At 38.4% G+C, this 20,272-nt stretch overlaps 1 protein-coding gene across 1 annotated transcript in view; it reads right to left on the bottom strand.

Annotated features, from left to right (window-relative positions):
* Window positions 1–20,272, bottom strand: part of NWD2 (NACHT and WD repeat domain containing 2) — a gene marked incomplete at its 5' end in the record, with an annotated part of 134,806 nt that overhangs the window by 57,747 nt on the left and 56,787 nt on the right. The window contains one exon of the mRNA XM_079776677.1: window positions 10,536–10,652. Coding sequence (XP_079632803.1) covers window positions 10,536–10,652 — 117 coding nt within the window. The remainder of the gene's footprint in view (window positions 1–10,535; window positions 10,653–20,272) is intronic.

Genomic DNA, 20,272 nt, shown 5'->3' on the forward strand with positions numbered 1-20,272 from the left:
TTCTTTTGAGACCCAATATCACTGTCCACCAGTTCCCTATGAGTACATGTCGGCACTGACCCCATGCTGAGAGTTTTTATCATAAATGGGTGCTGGATTTTATTGAATGTTTTTTCTGCACCTATTGATGTAATCATTTGATTTTAATCTTTAGTTTATGTGATGTATCACATTTATTGATCTGTGAATTCTGTATGCCCACAAAATGAATTTTTAATTTAGATATTGTATCTTTTAGTTCTAGAATACCCATTTGATTCTTTTTTATAGATTCAGTTTCTTTAAAATCCAAGTTATCATTTATTTTATCTATCTTTTCCTGTATTTTCATGAACACATTTATAATAACCATTTAACAGTTTTGGACTGCCAATTCCATCATCTTGGTCATCTGGGGGGTTGACTTCTCTTGTGTACTTTTCTTGTTTATTAACCAGTTGACTGCTATGCATCCAAAACGGAAACCATCCCCATTTCTTCCATATGTGCTGGAATATTTACAAATTTAAGTTTCCATAATTTTCTTTACAAACCTAGAGATGTCACTAACAAGTTTGATTTTAAAATTGGGTGGGCCAGAGATGATATGAAAGGTTTGCGGCTATAGATGCGCATGGTGTGTGGGGAGGTCCTCCGCTTGCGTCTATAGATGCTTATGGCGTACAATAGGTTAATCATATTTTCTTTTCTTTATTTTTAAATCTTTACTGTTGAGAGTATTACAGATGTCCCTCTTTTTTCCCATCATTGCTACCCTCCACCCAGTTCCTGTCCCACTCCAGGCCTTCACCACCCTATTATCTGTGTCTATAGGTAATGCACATATGCATATAAGATCTTTGTTTAATCTCTCCCTGCCCCCCAACCTCCCAACCCTCTTCCCTCTGAGAATCATCAGTCTGTTCCATTTCCATGCCTATGATTCACCAGTTTATTCTGTTCATTAGATTTCTTATTTGTTTATTTTGATTTTTAGATTCAATTGTTGATAGGTATGTATTTGTTGCCATTTTGTTATTTATATTTTTTATCTTTTTCTTTTTCTTCCTCTTCTTAAAGACTACACTTCAACATTTCATATAATACTGGTTTGGTGGTGATGAACTCCTTTAGCTTTTTCTTGTCTGTGAAGCTTTTTATCTGACCTTCAATTCTAAATGATAGCTTTGCTGGGTAGAGTAACCTTGGTTGTATGTCCTTGCTATTCATCACTTTGAATATTTCTTGCCATTCCCTTCTGGCCTGCATAGTTTCTGTTGAGAAATCAGCTGACAGTCGTATGGGCATTCCCTTGTAGGTAACTAACTGCTTTTCTCTTGCTGCTTTTAAGATTCTCTCTTTGTCTTTAGCTCTTGGCATTTTAATTATGATGTGTCTTGGTGTGGTCCTCTTTGGGTTCATCTTGTTTGGGGTTCTCTGTGCTTCCTGGACTTGTAAGTCTATTTCTTTCACCAGGTAAGGGAAGTTTTCTGTCATTTGTTCAAGTAGGTTTTCAATATCTTGCTCTTTCTCTTCTCGCACCCCATAATGCGAATGTTGGTATGCTTTAAGTTATCCCATAGGCTCCTTACACTATCTTCTAATTTTTGGATTCTTATTTTTGCTCTTCTGGTTGGGTGTTTTTTTACTTCCTCATATTTTAAATCGTTGATTTGATTCTTAAAATACTCTACTGTTGAATCCCTGTATATTATTCTTTATTTCAGTCAGTGTATGCTTAATTTCTGACTGGTCCTTTTCCATTTTTTTGGCATTCTCACTAAGATCCTTGAAAGTCTCACTAAGTCCCTTGGAGGTTTGTAGAAGATTCTTGAGTAACCTTATAACCTTGGTTTTAAACTCTATATCCAGTAGTTTGCTTTTTTCCATTTCTTTCATTTCTGACATGTTTCTTTGTCTCCACATTTTGGCTGCTTCCATGTGTTTGTTTCTATATATTAGGTAGAGCTGCTATGTCTCCTTGAGTTGGTAGAGTGGCCTTGTGTAGCAGGTGTCCCATAGGGCCCAGTGGCTCAGCCTCCCCAGTCACCTGAGCTGGGCCTTCTAGGTGCACCCCTTTGTGCGCTGTTAGCACAGTCTTGTTGTAGTTGAGACTTGATTGCTGTTGGTATCACTGGGAGGAATTGACCTCCGGGCCAATTGGCTGTGGGGACCAGCTGTGACTGCAATGGGAGAGCTGCTGTGTAGAAGACACCCCTGTGGAGCAGGACTTGCTTCAGTGGGGCTTTGGTGCTGAGTACCCCTTGAGTGTGTCACTTATGGATACGTAGAGTTGTAATCTGGTATGGTCTGACATTGACAACTGGGTCCACTGGCTCTTGTGCCTCCAGGGAGGTGTCAAGTCAGCCACTGCCTGGGGCCACCCAGCAGGAGCTACAGAGAAATCTGAAGATTCCTCCTCTTTGTATTGGGTTTGAAAGTGCCCAGACGAGGCCCAGCTACGAAGCTAGGGAGGCTGGTGCTGGTGCCAGGTCTTGGGCCTTTTATTGATAGGTTTGGGGCTCCTGACCCAGCTGCAGCTTGTTTGATTTTAGCCTGAGCAAAGACAGGCCATTCATATGCAAAAGCTGCTGTACACAGCTTGGGTGGAGTTGTAAATTGGATGAGGTGGGTTCTTAGGGAATCACCAGGGTGGAGCAAACAGAAATGGCTGCCAGTCAGCCCTGCAACCTATGAGGTCCTGGCATAGAAACAATGATCCCTGCAAGCACCTCTGTCTGGGAGAAAGCCGCCCCCGAGTTCCTGCCCCAATGCCAGACAACCCAGTTAGTTCCTCATCGTATGTGTCTGTGTCCCCCAAAGCCTTGCCCTGGTGCTGGAGCTCAGAGGGGGTGGGAGGAAGTGGGACCTTGTAAGTTCAGTTCATGCACTGGCCTTTTAAGAGGAACAGCTGGGTCTCCAGCAGCCTCTGTGTCACTGAGCTCCAACCCACACTGGTTTTTACAGCCCGTAGTTATGGGGACCTCTCTTCCTAGCTCTGGGACCCTGGGCTGGGCTTCTGGTGTGAAGCTGGGACCCCTTGCTCTTCACGGGTGGCCTCCGCAGACATGATCTCCCTCTTGATTAAAAAAAGCAGCACAGGTTGGTGCAGACCAGCCCGTCACCTCCGCACCTCTTACCAGTCTCTGTGTGCTTTCTTCTTGACTTCTCTAGTTGTAGGACTTCCCTTCAGCCAGCTTTCCGGGGGTTCTGGATGATGGTTGTTCTGTATTTTAGTTGTAATTTTGATGGGGTTGTGGGAGGTGGCGAGTACAGACGTTTACCTATGCCACCATCTTGGTTCCTCTAATCATATTTTCTTGATTCTTTGCATGTCTTGTGATTTTCATTGTATTCTGGGCATTGTATTTCAAGGAGCTGTCATTTAAGAGTTCCTTTTTCCATGTTGACTGACAGGGCAAGGGGCTAATTTCCTCAGTATTTGAAATGCATACAACTGGTTGTAGTTTTAGTTGGATTCAGTTTACTTTGAATAAAAATGTTTCAATGGTAATACTTGTTGAATACTCATGTTAGGTTCCAGTGAACTTTGTCTCCTACTAAATATCAAGAGATTGTTGAAGACTTTATTCTGGTTTTCTATCTCCGATTTCTACCATCCTATGTTGCCAATGCTCAGCAAATATCTAACGGAGAAAGCCGTTGATGCTTTCGGGGCTCCTCTACCTGTAAAGCCAGCTCCCCAAGAAAGAACTCTTGTCTCTGGAAATTAAATTTGTCTAATTATTTTTGTCTCTACAGCTCTATTATTTCTTTTAAAATAGGATATTTATAATTTATTTTTTTAAGTTGTTGCAGTTTTACTCAGAAGCAGATGTTCTTAGGACTATAGTCTTAAGTGAAGATTTTTCTTACAAATTCAATTTTAAAGTTTAATTGTTCTCCAGTTCAATTTTTCTCCATAATTTTTTTTACCACACAAAAATATGCTGTATTATGTGAACTGTGAAACAATGGCTTGAAATGTGGAAGTAGCTTGTGTATTAATAAAAACTTACTGTGGAAACACTTTAAATATTAGCCTCCATCAAACTAAATGGCTCTCTCTTGGCTTTTGCCAGTGATAAACAGCTTTCTTTTCAACAATAGTTTTCAATGTTTGCCCATTCTAACTTCTTCTGGTGATAAGCAATTTATTTTGGGAACCAATTTATTATGGGAACCTAATTGGAACCTATTTTAGAACTTTGATGACTGTTGATTTCAACTAGAAGAGGTTTAATTTTATATGTAAAAATATTTGTTTCAGCTCCTTGAAACCTCTGGAAAATGAGGTTTTAGATTAATTTTTATTTACATTTTTAAATAAAGACTTGAAAATGTATATTATTTAATTTAGGTGATTTTCAGTTCAAATCAATTATGATTTTCCCATTTTAGTACATTTTGCTTAGTAAACCTGTACTTAGGAATGTGAGAACTAAACCATACAAAAATATCTGGACATTTTGTTAATCAAACCAAGATTAAACACTTGTATTTTTTTTGTGTGTGTGTATTTACTTAGTATACCTAAAGTGGTAAATCAATCATATATTGAATTGTGAATAAAATGAAATATTTTCCAAAGCTCAACTGTTACAAAAATATGGTAATTCTTTCTTTAAATTAAATTATTTAAGAACTCTCACTGCACAATTTTCTCAAACTGAAAATTAAAGTAAGAACCTAAATGGAATCTTAACTTTCAAGTAGGCATAATTTAACAGTGAAGGAGAGTGGTGACACAGTGGGGTGATAAAAACTAATCTATATGCTCTAGGTTTAATTCAGTATGTCGTACAGTGATGTACAAATATGAAGTTGTTTAGTTTTTACCAGGAATTTCTACGGACTTTATACTTTGTCTTATCTTTACTCTTGTGCCTTGGGGACAACTTAAACTTGCTGAATAATGATAGATTTCTCAGTCCAGTCCCTTAAAAGTCTTCATATTTCTGGTTCAAAATCTAGCTCAGCCCAAAAATATGGCTATCTTAGCTTCCTTCTTCCCACTTTGCATTCCGGTCTTAAGTGTAGCTACCAGGAGCTATCTGTGGTAGACAAAAGCATGGTCTGCTCTTTGTCCCATGCCATCTGTGCCACTGATGGCAGTGTGTGTGTGCGTGTGTGTGTGTGTGTGTGTGTGTGTGTGTGTGTGTGCGCGCGTGTATTGGGGGGTAGGGATATAAGTCTGCTTTGGTGTCTGCTGACACTCTGGTAAGAATGATGGCAGTAGTCCCACTCTTGGTCTTGGCTACTTCTCTCTCCAATGCTGACAAATTAAGTCTGTTTACATCTGTGTGATCTGGTAGCCCCAATGAGGATGCTATACAGGTTTTGGTTCCCTGTGACTTCTGAGAATTGTCAAACATGGCAGGCAGCATTTCCTTTGTTCTGACTCTAAGACTTGGTGAATGGCCCTCTGAATGTGAAGTCACTGAATCTCTTACCTGTCTCAGGCAGTGGTAACGAGTGCCCCTGTTATTAGGTACAAGGGCCTGGCTTCACTCTCCTAGGGTAGCCTGCCAGGGCCTTGCCCTCAGTAAATCCCCACATCATCTACACTGGATTAAAGGAATGTAGTGAGACACTGTCTGGACACTCTGGAGCTCATATACACTGAGGCAGCTCTCTCAATGCTATAACTAAGCTTTAAAACTCCAATTCTTCAAGCCAGCCGAGCACCGGCTGTTATCAACTTCTACCAAGAGGCAGAACTTTGCTCAAGGTCCAGGGTCAATGCTCAAACTCCACAAGCAAGTCTTCTGGGGCACTCCAAATTTGGAGGGATGCTAAGAAAAGTCCCTCTCCCCCTAAACACACCTCAAAAAGATGGATGGGGATCTGATAGGTAGCATTTACACAGATTCTGCTCTCTCCAAAAGGCAACATTCCCTGCCCCTCTCACAAGGTTTTTGTTTTTTTTATGGACTAAGTGGGTGAGACTTGTTGGTGGAGAAGATTCTGCTGAACTTCCCACACTGTGAAGCTGAGGCAATTCTCTGCACCTAAGAGGAGAAGTGGAGTGTGACTTTGGACTCAGGTGTGAGTCTAAATCCTGGTCAAAAATCCCTCCTTGGGAAGAGGTAAAGGTCTTACTAAGTGAATTCCAGCAAATTCATATCTAGCCAATTCATACTCTATATTTTACAATGTTTGTTAAGAATGAACTAGTGTCCTAACTGGTTTGGCTCAGTGGATAGAGCGTCGGCCTGCGGACTGAGGGTTCCCAGGTTCGATTCCGGTCAAGGGCATGTACCTTGGTTGCGGGCACATCCCCAGTAGGAGGTATGTAGGAGGCAGCTGATCGATGTTTTTCTCTCATCGATGTTTCTAACTCTCTATCCCTCTCTCTTCCTCTCTGTAAAACATCAATAAGATATATTTTTAAAAAAGAATGAACTTAGAAACCCTTTATTTTGACTTTAATTTTTAACTTTAAAAAGCATTTTATAAAACTGTATGTATAGTACAATTTTTTTCAATTAAATCTTTATTGTTGAAAGGGGTCAATGGAAATCAAAGGGGACATATGACTTTAATTTTTGACTGTCTGAATCATCTCTTAATACTTTCTACATTTAGCCTATCAACTTTTCCAAAGGGAAAAAATTTCCAGTATCACATAAATGTCCAGTATGAATAATATTTTATTCTCACTTGAAATAACTTAAATCATCCTATATAATAAAAGCCTAACATGAAAATTGACCGAATGGCAGAACGACTGGTCACTATGATGAGTACTGACCACCAGGAGGCAGATGCTCAATGCAGGAGCTGCCCCCAGCCCGCAGGCCCCAGGCCAGCCAAGGTGGGTGCCAGTGGGAGCCCCCCAATCGCCCCGCTGGTCGCCCTGCAAATTGGCCCTGATCACTGGCCAGGCCTAGGGACCGTACCCGTGCATGAATTTCATGCACTGGGCCTCTAATAATTTAGTAACTAATGATTGTGTAGCCCTTTATAGTTTACAAAGAACTCTCACGTAGATCCCACAACAAACCCTTGATATTTGCTCAACATTTACTTTTACTTTTAGTTTAACTGTTATTATTTCCCCATTTCATGGGTGTGGTCAGTAATGCATGGTGAGGTCAGTGACCTGCCCTATCAGGACCAGGGCTTTAACTCAGGTTGTAAAATAAAATTTCTGGGTATTTTCCACTATGTTTGTTCCTCTACATACGTCTACAAGTTCTGTTCTTCCCTAGTAGAGATGATGTGTTCTCAGTATGAAATGTCTCATGAGTTAATTCTCTGAGAGTGAAACCTGGATACATGTCTGGGTACCTTACTCCATCACCCTCTCCTCCTTGTGACCAAAAAAGCATGTGTTCAAACCCCTGGCCAGGATCAGCAGGCACAGCTGGCACGTCTCTAAGGACCTCGGGCCACAGCCCAAAGCACAACTTGCAGGAAGGGAAGTTAAACAGAGCCAAGCACATGGAAGATTTAAGTCCAAGTTCCCTTTGGATCCCAATTCCCTGGGTACTTTAACATGAAAGCTTTGTTTGGTCCTGAATTTATTTGTATCTAACATAAGAGCTAATATCTGTGAAGCCTCTAAAGATATAAAAATATTTATTCATCCAGCAAGGGTGAGTTTTCTCGCCAATAACTTTACCATCAAGTGAAGTAATATGCCACGTTTTGCCGCCCGCAGGGGTCATTATGACTTCTAGAACTATCACAAGGGAGCACTGGGCAAGCAAGCTGGAGCTCAAAAGCGGCACATATATGCCCACTGTTACCATAGTTACAATGAGAAAGGCCATCAGAGAGGTACTTTTCCCCATAAGCAAGTGAAATTAGCCTTGGGTGATTTAGAATCACTGGGGTGAACAATCCTAGTTCTAGCCACAGGGATTCTTCATAGTTGCCATGAGTTTCATCATGTAACAGGGAGCAGAAGGACGGTTAAATGATTTCTTTATGCTCAATAAAGTTGTTACTGATGTTCTATCAGTTAACCTTTACTCTCAGAAGCTGCAGAAACTTGAAAAGTCTTCAAATTATTCACCCCCCACCTGCCAGCAAATTGTTGGAATGAATGGCCCTGGTCAGTTTGGGTATAACACACTAGAGGGTGATCAAAGGGGGAGAATGTCTCTCTCGTTCCTGAATTTCTGAGGCTGGATCAGGGTAGCGCTATGGAGATCACAGCAAATGAGATCCCCCAGGACATACCCACAGCGCTTGGTACCTCCCAAATCAGGCTTTCTAAGCATGATGACGTCCGTTCCAACTTGCCTTCCAATGTTTGCATCTCCTCTGTAGCGCCACTCCCTGCCAGAGTGGTTTGCAGTCTCTACTTTAATGACAACTCTGTTGGTGACACACTCATTACAATTTGAGGCAGGTGATTTCATAGCAAATCACAACCAACACTTACTGTGGGTTACTCTACGTGAGACACCGTAAGTGCCCTGTAATTTCATTTCAACCTCAGAATGACCCCGGAAGGCACATAACTGTTATCATCATCTCCGTTTCACAGATAAGGAAACGAAGGCTTAGGGTAGTTAGTAAAGAAACTCGTTTAAGTCACACAGCTATGACATGTTCATCAGGACCCAGGGACACGTGACCCTAAAACCTGAGAGAGTCTGACATCCTCTGAGAGTGTGACATCCTCTGATTTCTTCACCTGGAGCTGACATCTGTCTCCTTGTATTTCCACCCACTGGTCCTAGTTCTACCTTCTCAAGGCCATGGAAAAGTCTTCATTCCTCTGCCACTCCCACCTCTTCAGCTTGCTAACACGGCTTTCAGGACCTTTTGTGTTCTGTTCAGACCACAGGGTGCTGTTTGCAGAAGTCCATTTTTCAGCCTGTCCTAAACCATGCATTTGTCCTGCTTCGCTTATTACGTCAGCTTTCTAACGGGTCTCCCTGCTCTGCCTTCTGACATACACACAGGAGCCATGGGGGGGCCTTCAAATATATCAGATCACTTTAGTACTCTGCTCAAACACTCGGGCTTCTCACGTCATACAAAATAAAAGTAATATCTTTACAGCCAACTTTGAGATGATAAAGCCCATGATATGGTCTGTATCTCCATGTTCTCCCCCTTGCTCTTACAGCTCCAGGCACACTTACTGTCCTGCTTACTGGTCCCTGAACATGCCAATCATATTCCCAACTCCTCTCCCTGGAAGGCTCTGTCTGAAGATCCACTGGCTTCTTTTCCAACTCTCTTCCTACCTCCCTTCCTAAGTCACCTTCTGAGGGAGGCCTTCCCCAACTACTCTACGGAAAACCTGTTGCCTCACTGCTGTTCCCGCTCTTCCCTCCTTTCTGTATTTCTCTCCATAGCACTTCTCACCATCTGACTTGTTTTACTTCCTCCTTTGATATTTGCTTGCTCTCTCCCCTTAGCCCCCTATGAGAATGCAAGCTCTGTGAGGGCAGATCGTTTTATCTCCCAAGTTCGGTTCTAAGGTTAAATCGTATGAAACTGGCCCACAAAGTGACTACAGCATATGGGTCAACCCACCATGCCCCCAGCACTGAGAGCAGCCCCTGGTGCAGAGCAGCATTTAGTAAGTAGTTGGTGAAAAATGAATGATTTATTCATTTACTGATACTAAAAATGTTGTAAGAGCGTTCATGTACTTTATTATCTCCGGTAAGGACTTAATCAACTGGTCAGGTTTCTGGTGTCATCTCTGTCATCTTGATCCTCTGTGGAGCTGAATACAGATGGCTATGCAAATAAACATTAAAGGCACTTGTGTTGATACACTGAGCCAAGCTTTTAATTGCAAGACTTGGTATTTCCTTCATAGAGTTCAATAGTAATTTTGCCCCTCAACTGTCAGAATCAAAACTTCCTGTGTTGCAAGGGGCAACTTCCCCGTCAACGGGTAGGATTTGTTTGGACTCAAGATAAGGTGCTTTAGACAGTTTCTGCACAGTCACCTGCCAGAGACTGACCTTCTGATCTTACTGCCCTGTGTTTACACAGAGGAGTAGGTATTGTTCAGGAAATGATGATGAATTAATAATAATGTTCCACTCGAATCTGTAGCTTATAATGAACGTCTAGCTGGAAATCTTTGCATAATCAACATTTTTTTTTTTTTTTTTACAGGGCATCATCTCCTGTTGGCAGATCTGACATAGCCTATTTGGTTTACGTTTACATTTCAGCCCCTGTGCTTTAAAAAATGCCAGAAATTCTAATGCTGAGACATAGAGATGCTATGATTAAATACAATATAAGAATAGCTGGGGCTATTATTGTAGGACTGATACAGCAATCCCTATTGCTGATCACCGGCACTGTGGAACCTTTTGCCAAGCCCGAGTCATCCCTCCCATTCCCAGTTCAGATTATCCACCGTTAATTTGCAGTACCTCTTACGGAAAGCTGAGGGTTTCGTTCTCACACATTGCGGTCAAGGAGACAGCGTGAAAATTTTAAATAGAAACAGAAAAGCAAGTATCCCCCCCCCCCCATTTTAAAAGCCCTTTAAGAATCACAAATCAGCAAGACTTCTCACATGCATCCACAATTTCATATAAAGCATTAGTTTTTTTTATACCCACAACAAAACATGGACCTGCAGAAGTTTTCAAACAATCCTCCAGCAGCTTCATGCGGGCCTTCTGGAGCTCGGGGCTGTCCCACTCGTCTTCGTCCACTCCCCAGTACAGATCTATGACCTGGGGACCAACAGAGGAGGCAGCATTAATTCACCGGGGGGAGACTTTATTCACCTGCGGGCTTTATTCTCTTGTGCAATGAATGTTAAGCTAACATGACTTTTAACTTTTCTTCTTGCAGCATTTTTTTCCCTGAGAGAGGGAAAATGATTTTTAAGATCCATTTCTTTTTAAATCCCATGATGGGCTGGGGATGAACATTATCATTTCTTATGTCCCTGATTACACTGTTGACGCGGGCCCCGAGAAAATGAAATGTTATATGTCAGAGGCTTTGCGGTGAAGGCTTTCATTATATTGGAATGGGAACAGGACTTCAAAAAATGTTTGAAAGCAGCGGGGATATGGTTATACATTATTTGAGACAATTAAATAACAAAGTATGTTACTGAATGTCTTTTCATATGAGAAGGGAAAAACCACAATGGGCATCAATATATACTGACCTGAAAAGTTAAACATCTACATTTCTTAGTTTTCTTTTCTTACTTTCTTTTTAAAGAAAAGAACCCGTTATTATTATGGTGTATCGCACAGGGATAGACATTTTGTTTATGTCTGTGTTATCTATGAGCAACCTTGCTTTCATCAATAGATACCTGAAAACCATGTATTGGGAAGCAATGAAAGGTGTGCCTTACTAAGAAGTGAGGATAATAGGAGCTTCTATCTCCTCACTTCAAAGACTACAGGGAAGATTCTGAGAGTCCGTGAGAACTTTTGCAAGTACACGCTTTGAAAAACTCGCTATGGAGAGCAGTATGGGTTTCACTCCCTTTACTCAACTGCTATCTGCATAAGGTAAGTGTTTCCAATCTTAGCTTTGAAGATTTCTTCTTTTCCTTTCCTTATTTCACACAGCAGAAAAAGACCCTCCCCTCCTTACTGGTTGTTTGTGTGGCATCCAATGAGATGGGAGCACAGAGCAGGGGTCCTCCATTGTACCCCAAGGAGAGGCCGGGGATTTTGTGAGCTTCCCAGGCCATGGCCCCATACAGGTGTTTTTATCTATCTGCATTTAAGGTTTTAGAGATATAACAGCTTCTTTAAAAAATATTCCCCCATGAATTTCATAACTTATGAAACTATCAGCACTGATTTTGGGTTCTTCCTTTTCATCTACCTTAGAAGGTTTAATCACAATATTAAGGAAGGGTACATCTGAAATTATACCATCACTGTCCAATATGAGAATCTTTAGCTGTGGCTATTTAAAATTCAATATAAATTAATTAAAAATTCAGCTCTTCAAATGCTCAATAGTAACATGTGGCTACTGACTATCATGCTGGAAAGCAGAGATATGGAATACTTTACCATCATGTAAAGTTTAATTGGACTGAACTGTAAATTACTGAGATTCATATACTGAAATAATTAGAACAAGATATTTCGGCCATCTGCCAATAAACTACCAAAGTAAACACACATTGACTGCAATGCAAATGGTAACTCTTAGTTGTGCCATGCATGAGCTAACAACTATATGTAGAGCCTGGTCTCCATCCTTTTGGCTGACATTGTTTGGATATATCTGAGGAAAGGTCTGATTTAGAACAAATGAAGAGAAACAGAAATGTATTTATGAATTTGTAAATATGTAAATATGAAGATTAATATAACAAAGTATATATATGTATATATACACATACACACGCACACGCACACACCTGTTCTTCTCTCACCTTTTAATGACAAAATTATATAAAGTAATAATTATAACAGTATGTCAGTGGGTTTGTAACATATATAGATGCCACATATGTAACAATAGTACAAAAGGGAATGGAGTTACATAGAAGTAATCTTTCTATAGCTCACTGGAATTAACTTAGCATAAATTATAAGTAATTCTGATAAGATGTATATGCCATAAAATAACTACAAAGAAAAGAATTCAAAAGAAAAGAAAAAAAATCATCAAAGGAATTAAAATGTTACACCAGAAAATATTCACTTAGTACAAAGCAAAGAAGTAAAGGAGGAACAGAGGAACACAAAAGACATGAAACAGAAAAAAAAGTCAAATGGCAAATGTAAATCCAACCAACTACACCAATAATGCAATTAAGCATGATTGGATTAAACAATCATGTCAAAGACAGACCATGTAAAAACAAGACCCGCCTATATGTAGTCTAAAGGAGACACACTTAGCTTCAAATAGGCTGAAAGTAAAAGGGTAGAAAAGGATACACCACACACAGCAACCATAAGAAACCGCATGTCTATACTAATACCAAACAAAAGAGATGGCAATAAAGAGGGCCATTTTATGATAAAAGGATCAATCCATCAGAAGGTGTAACAATTATAAATGTATTTGCTACTAACAATAAAGCATTAATATACATGAAGCACAAACTGACATAAATGATGGAAGAAACAGACATTTCAACTATCATGGTTGGAAACTTGAATATCTCACATTCAATAATGGGAATAACAACTAGAAAGAAGATCAACAAAACTAGAAGAATGGAATAACACTATAATCTAACATTTCCATAGAACAATGTACCCAACAACAACAGAATACACAGTGTTCTCAAGTACACATAAGACATTCTCCAGGATAGAACATAAAATAGATAATAAAACAAAGCCCTATAAACTTAAACAGATTGAAATTATATAAAGAATGTTCTCTGAATATAATGCAATGATGTTAGAAGTCAATAATAGAAAGAAATTTGGGAAATTCACAAATATATAGAAATTAACACAATCTTAAATAACCTATGAATCAAAGAATAAATCACATGGGATTCAGTTAAAGCAACACTTAAATGGAAATGTATAGCTGTAAACACCTATATTAAAAAATATCTCAAATCAATAATCTAACTTTCTATCTTAAGACAGCAGAAAGCAAGCAGAAGGAAAGAAATCATAGAGTACAATGAAAATTAATGAAACAATAGAGAAAAATCAAAGAAACCAAAAGTTGGTTCTTTGAGATCAACAAAATTGACAAAACTTTAGCTGGGTTGGCCAAAATCAAAACAAAAACAAACAAACAAAAAAGAGCAAGGAGACCAAAAATTACTAAAATCAGCAGTAAAAGAGAGGCCATTACTACTGAGTTTACAGAAAAAAAATTAGATAATACTATGAACAACTGTATGCCAATGAATGAAATCTACAAATTTCTAGGAGACACAAGTTACATAAATAGACTCTGGACAAAACAGAAAATGTGAAGACATTCTTAATGAGATTAAATAGTAATTTTTAAAAACTGTACAAGAAATAAAGCCTAGTTCCATATAGATGTGCTGGTAAAATCTGCCAAACATATAAAGAAGAATTAATACCAATTCTTCACAGCCTCCCCAAAATTAGAAGAGAACCCTTTCCAATGTATTCTATGATACCAAAGTCAGACAAGTAAACCAGGAAACTATAGAGCAATATCTCTTATGAATATAAAACAAATATCCTCAACAAAAATACCAGAAAACCTATTCAGCAACATATATAAAAGATTATACAACACAGCTAGGTGGAATTGATCCCAGGAATGCAAGATTGATTTACCATCAGAAAACCAACTAATATAATACACTATATATTAATAGAATAATGGACAAAGGTTCAAAGGTCAACTGTATATTGAAAATCCTAAGGAAACCACTAAACATAAAGCCATATGAGCAATCTCAGTAGACAGAAAGGAACACCTGATAAAATCCAACACCCCTTGACAATAAAAACATTCAAAACTGGGAATAGAAATTAACTTCATAAACCTAAAACACCTAATATAATGCTTAATTAAGAAAAACAAAGCTTTCTCCCTAAGATTAGGAACATGAGAAGAATGTCTACTCTCAGTGCTTTTTATTCAATTCTGTACTGAAGGTTCCAGCTAGGGCAATTAGGCAGGAAAAAGAAATAAAATACACCCAGATAGTAAAGGAAGAAGTAGATCTATCTTTATTCAAAGATGACATGATCTTGTACAGTTAACCCTTGAACAACATGGAAGTTAGAGGTGCTGACCCCTTATGCAGTAAAAAATCTGAATATAACTTTTGGGTCCACCCGAAATTAACTACTAATAGCCTATCGTTGACCAGAAGCCTTACTGATAACAAACTACTGATTAACACATTTTGTATGTATGTGTTTTATATACTGTACCCTTACAATGAAGTAAGCTAAAGAAAACAAAATGTTAAGAAAATCATAAGGAAGAAAAAATACATTTACAGTATTTATTGAAAAAAAAATCCATGTATAAGAGTACCCACGTAGTTCAAAGGTCAACTGTATCTTGAAAATCCTAAGGAAACCACTAAACATCTGTTGAAACTAGTGAGTTGAACAAGGTTATAGGATATAAGATCAATATACAAAAACCAGTTGTACTTCTATACAATAGCAATGGGCAATCGAAGGTGAAATTAAGAAATTTAAATTCCATTTAAAAGCACATCAGAAAGAACAAAAAAAGGAATAAATTTAGGAAATGTAAAGTCTATATTCTGAAAATTACAAAACACAAAGAAGATCTGAATAAACTAAAAAACATCTCTTGTGAATGAACTGGGAGACAAAGTGTTAAGTTGACAATATTTATCTACAGACTTAGTGCAATCACTATAAAACTCTTAGCTGACTTATTTACAGAAATTGACAAGCTGATTCCAAAATTCATATGGAAATTCAAGAGACCCAGAATAGCCCAAACTATCTTTTGTAAAAGAAGAATAAAGTTGAAGGACTCAAACTTCCAGATTTCAAACTTACTATAAAGCTACAATAATTAAGACAGTATATTCCACAAATGAGTAAGATCATATGATATTTATCTTTCACTGCCTGGCTTATTTCGCTTATCATAATGCTCTCCATCTCCATCCATGTTGTTTCAAATGGTAGGAACTCCTTCTTTTTTACTGCAGCATAGTATTCCATTGTGTAGATGTACCACAGTTTTTTAACCCACTCATCTGCTGATGGGTACTTAGGCTGTTTCCAAATCTTAGCTATGGTGCATTGTGCTGCTATGAACATACGGGTGCATATATCCTTCCTGATTTGTGTTTCTAGTTTATTGGGATATATTCCTAGAATTGGGATCACTGGGTCAAATGGGAGTTCCATTTTTAGTTTTTTGAGGAAACTCCATACTGTTCAGCATAACCAATGGATACAAGACACTGGGTGGGGGGCAGGTGAGGGCATGTACTGGGGGGTAGGGGAGGCCGGGGGGAGGTCAATGGGGGAAAAAAAGGAGACATATGTAATACTATTTGTAATACTTCAAACAATAAAAAAAATTATATAGGTCTCAGGTATACAATTCTATAATAAATCAGCTGTATATTGTATTGTGCGTTCACCACCCCAAGTCAAGTCTTCTTCCATCACCATTTATCCTCTTATCCCTTCTTATGGATTATTACTTCTCCTTGAACAATTTAAAATGAAGATTAGATTTACTGATCGGCTTTTATATTGTTCTGTTTTCATTTACCTATTATAGTTTCTGCCTTTGGAAGTCATTATTTTCCCCAGATCTAATATTCCTAGGTCATATTTTTCGATAAAAAAATCATCAATAAGATTTTATACTGCTAAATTTGAATGAGAAACACATTTTAACAAGTGCCACTGACAATTTTTCCTCTTACTTACAAAATCTAACTTTTACAGAATTAACTTACATAGTTCTTAATAATACCAGCCATTTGTATTTTATCAGTTACTATTATCCATAATAAATTTTATCTGTGAGAGACTTAATTAAAAAAAGACAGTATAGTACTAGCATTAGAATATCTAATAAAATAAAATTGAGAATTCAGAAATAAATCATCACACTTAGGGCCAACTTATTTCAACAAAGGTGCCAAAACAATTCAAGGAGGAATAGTTTTTTTCAACAAATGTTATTAGGGCAACTGGATATCCATCCACATGGAAAAGAATAAGTTTGACCCCTACCTCACTCCATGTACAAAATATAACTCAAAATAGATCATAGATATAAAGAGTTAAAACTATAAAACTCTAGTTTTTAAAAAATGTAGGGTATCTCTTTGTGACCTTGGATTTGACAGTGGTTTCTTAGACATGAGAGCAAAATACAAGTAATCAAAACAAAAAAGATAAATTGAATTTCTTCAAAATTAAAAAAATTCTTGTGCTTCAAAGGACTCAAAGAAAGCAAAAGAGCACCCTCAGAGTGAAAGAAAATATTTGCAAATTATATATTTGGTAGTGGACTTGTATCTAGAATATATAAGGAATACCTACAACTCAATAGAAATAAGGCAAATAACTCAATTATAAATGGACAAAAAATATGAGTGGACATTTCTTCACCAAGTATATACAGATTGCCAATAAACATATTAAAAAATGTTCAATAGCATTAGTCACCAGGGAAGTGCAAATTAAAACTACAAAAAGGTAACACTTCATATCCCCTAGGATGGCTATAACACAAAGACATACACTGAGTGGCCAGATTATTATGATCTCTGAATACATAATAATCTGGCCACTCAATGTATGAATTCGTGCATGGGTGGGGGGGTCTGGCCAGCTTGGTCATGGGGAGGGGATATGGGCAGTTGGCTGGCCTGCCTGCTGGTCGAACTCCTGGTCGAGGGGACAATTTGCATATTAGCCTTTTATTATATAGGATATACACTGAGTGGCCAGATTATTATGCATTCAGAGATCATAATAATCTGGTCATTCAGTGTAAGTGTTGATGAGGATATGGAGCAATTGGAACTTTCATACACTGCTGGTGGGACTATTCAATGATACAGTCACTTTGGAACAGTCTGGCGGTTCCTCAGATGGTTAAACCAAGTTACCACATGATCCAGCAATTCTCCTAGGTCTATACCCATCTAAAATGAAAACATATGTACACATAAAAACTTGAACTTGAATATTCATAGCAGCATTATTTATAATAACCAAAAAGTGAAAAAAATATAAATGTCTATCAAGTTATCAATGGAGACATAAAATGGTATATTCATACATATACTGGCAATAAAAAGTAATGAAATACCGGCCCAAAGCCACAACAAGGAGGAGCCTTGAAAACGTTATGCTAAGTGCAAGAAGCCAGTCACAAAAGACCATTTATATAAATGATTCCATTTATATAAAATGTCTAAAACAGGCAAATCTATACAGACGAAAAGTAGATTATTGGTTGCCCAGAGCCAGGAGGAAGGGGAATAGGGCAATTAGGGAGTCACAGTGTAAGGGCACAGATTTCCTTTAGGAGTGATGAAAACATTCTAAAATTGACGTGGGTAATGCTCACACAACTGTGCATATGCTAAAAACTGTGTGCTTTAAATGGGCAAATTTTGTCGTATGTGAACTGAGTTATATCTCAGTGACACTTTGCACATTTAATTTGTATTGTGATTTTGTACAGGCCTTACATCCTCTATTCATAGTAGAACTGAGTGCAGGAACAGTGTAAGTTTAAGTCAAGCGCTTGGCCTATTAAGAGCTAGACAATGAGCTCTAAGGACCTAATATGTAGATCAAATGACCAGGGCTAAAGTTGAAACAAGGCTTTCACTTATATTTTAAAATAGGAGCCTGAATGTCACACTATTTGCTGTGAATGGGAGTCTTTTGTAATAGTTTTTGCGCCTGTTATTCCCTTAGAGTTTGGTCAGCCCTGTCCTCTTCCAAGCCTTCATAATTCATTTCCTCATGTCAGGAGTTCTGTTTAAATATTCTCCTCCTTCCAGCTTTGCTCCCTTAAAGTGTGTGTTTCCCCCCCCCTCAAATGTCTTTATGGGCAGACCATGATGAAAAAAGATAAAAATCAAGCAACCGTGAAGATAGGGGAGGAAATAAATAAATGAGACATCTGACTTATGCAACACAAAACACCATTTGGGGCAAACGACATGCCATATATCCGCATGATCAATAACTGGCACAAAGTGGCTGGAACCCAAAGTGCTCAACAAGACAAGATTTATTATATACTTAAAAAATTAAGTTTAGCTTTTAGCCTAATGTCCAGGCACTGCAGACACTGGAATCTAATTTACTATTTATTAGAATACTAACTTGTTGACAGCACATTTTATGTGCCTTTACTTATTTCATCATTAAGTATAAAAGCTCAGGAAAGTAATTTGATTTTATCTCTTTTTACTTAAAACCATCTAACTTGTTTTAAACTATTCTTAGGGAAGGTAATTTATCATGCTTATGATAATGTGCTGAATTGGTCTGCAAACAAAAAACCAGCAGACACAAGCCCTAACAAATTTTTAACCACTTGAAATCAGACATAATAATTTAAATATGAAGATTACTGAACAAACAGTAGAGCAAACTATAAGAAACAAATCATAACCTCATGCTTTACTGAGAAACAAAACCAAACCCACATTTGAATTCATAATGGCTTCACACTATTTCTTCAAAGAGCTTTTAAATTTAAATATTTTCCAAAATTTTTCTCATCCCATATGACATCACTGAAGAGAACAAAAATGTAAATATAGAGACAATAGCACTGATTTAGTTTCTGAACAAGGATAGTCCTGAAATGAAGGTTGTTCCTCAAAGTTATTACAATGGGAAGCTACACACTCATTCCAATGATCCTGCCACTGTCAAGGGCATTTCCTCTGTAGGAATCATCACATTTGGTATTGAAAAAAACTCCTGTCACTTTATTGTTGGAGTTTGTTTTTATTGCAAATGTTATTGCTCCTGCTTTAATGGCCTTTAAATTTATAAGACATGGCTCTGAAAAGACCTTTCACTCTTAAAAAATCAAATCTATTCTTAAAGGGACTATATCTGCCACTACTAAAAATATTCAGAATAACACAGAGCAGGTTCAGAAAGATTTGGACAGAAACATTCTTGTGCTATGGACGTAACTTTCAAGGTCAATACAGAGGTGAAGTCAGCACTCACTTGAATTGGCTTAGGCAGTTGTGTCCCATGACTAGAATCTTCATCTCACAGGAGGAGGTGAGCAAGGAGGAGTCTTAAACCTCAGACTAGGTTTGTCAGATACTGTTTGCCCGTGGTGAGTTATTCTGTATAGATATGGTAATTCTCACTCTAGTTAGAATGTCTTTCCCCAGATTAACGGTATATAAGAAAAAAACACACACCCTCTTCAGGTCTACTCACCCATATCCATGCTTGTACTACAACTACTGCAAATACTGACTTTAGGTCACCTGCTGGTCATGGGGTATATGGGATCATGACTAAGACACACATTTCTGGGAAAATCAGGTCCTTTATCAAGCCCAGGAAGGACTGGCTGGCCCCAATGGACATACACAATCACTAGAAGGAAAGAGGGTCCCAAAGCATGCGGTGGAATGATGCTTTATTCAGAGCCTCATGAAGACAGCAAACTGCTCAGACCTGATGCCTCTCTGCCTTGAGCGAGTTACCCTCTGGGCAGCTTTAACTATTGATGGTCAGGAAGATCTGAGCCATCAACTAAGGCAGGCCCCCTGACGAGGAAGGCTTAACGAACACAGAGGTAGAGAGAAGGGACCAGGAGTTGCTGTAGGCACAGAAGGAGCCACAAGCCAGAATTCACAGGGCACCTGTGTGGAGTACGATAAGCTGGAGAACTC

Source organism: Cnephaeus nilssonii (genome assembly GCF_951640355.1).
Source record: "Cnephaeus nilssonii genome assembly, chromosome: 1".
Lineage (NCBI taxonomy): Eukaryota > Metazoa > Chordata > Mammalia > Chiroptera > Vespertilionidae > Cnephaeus > Cnephaeus nilssonii.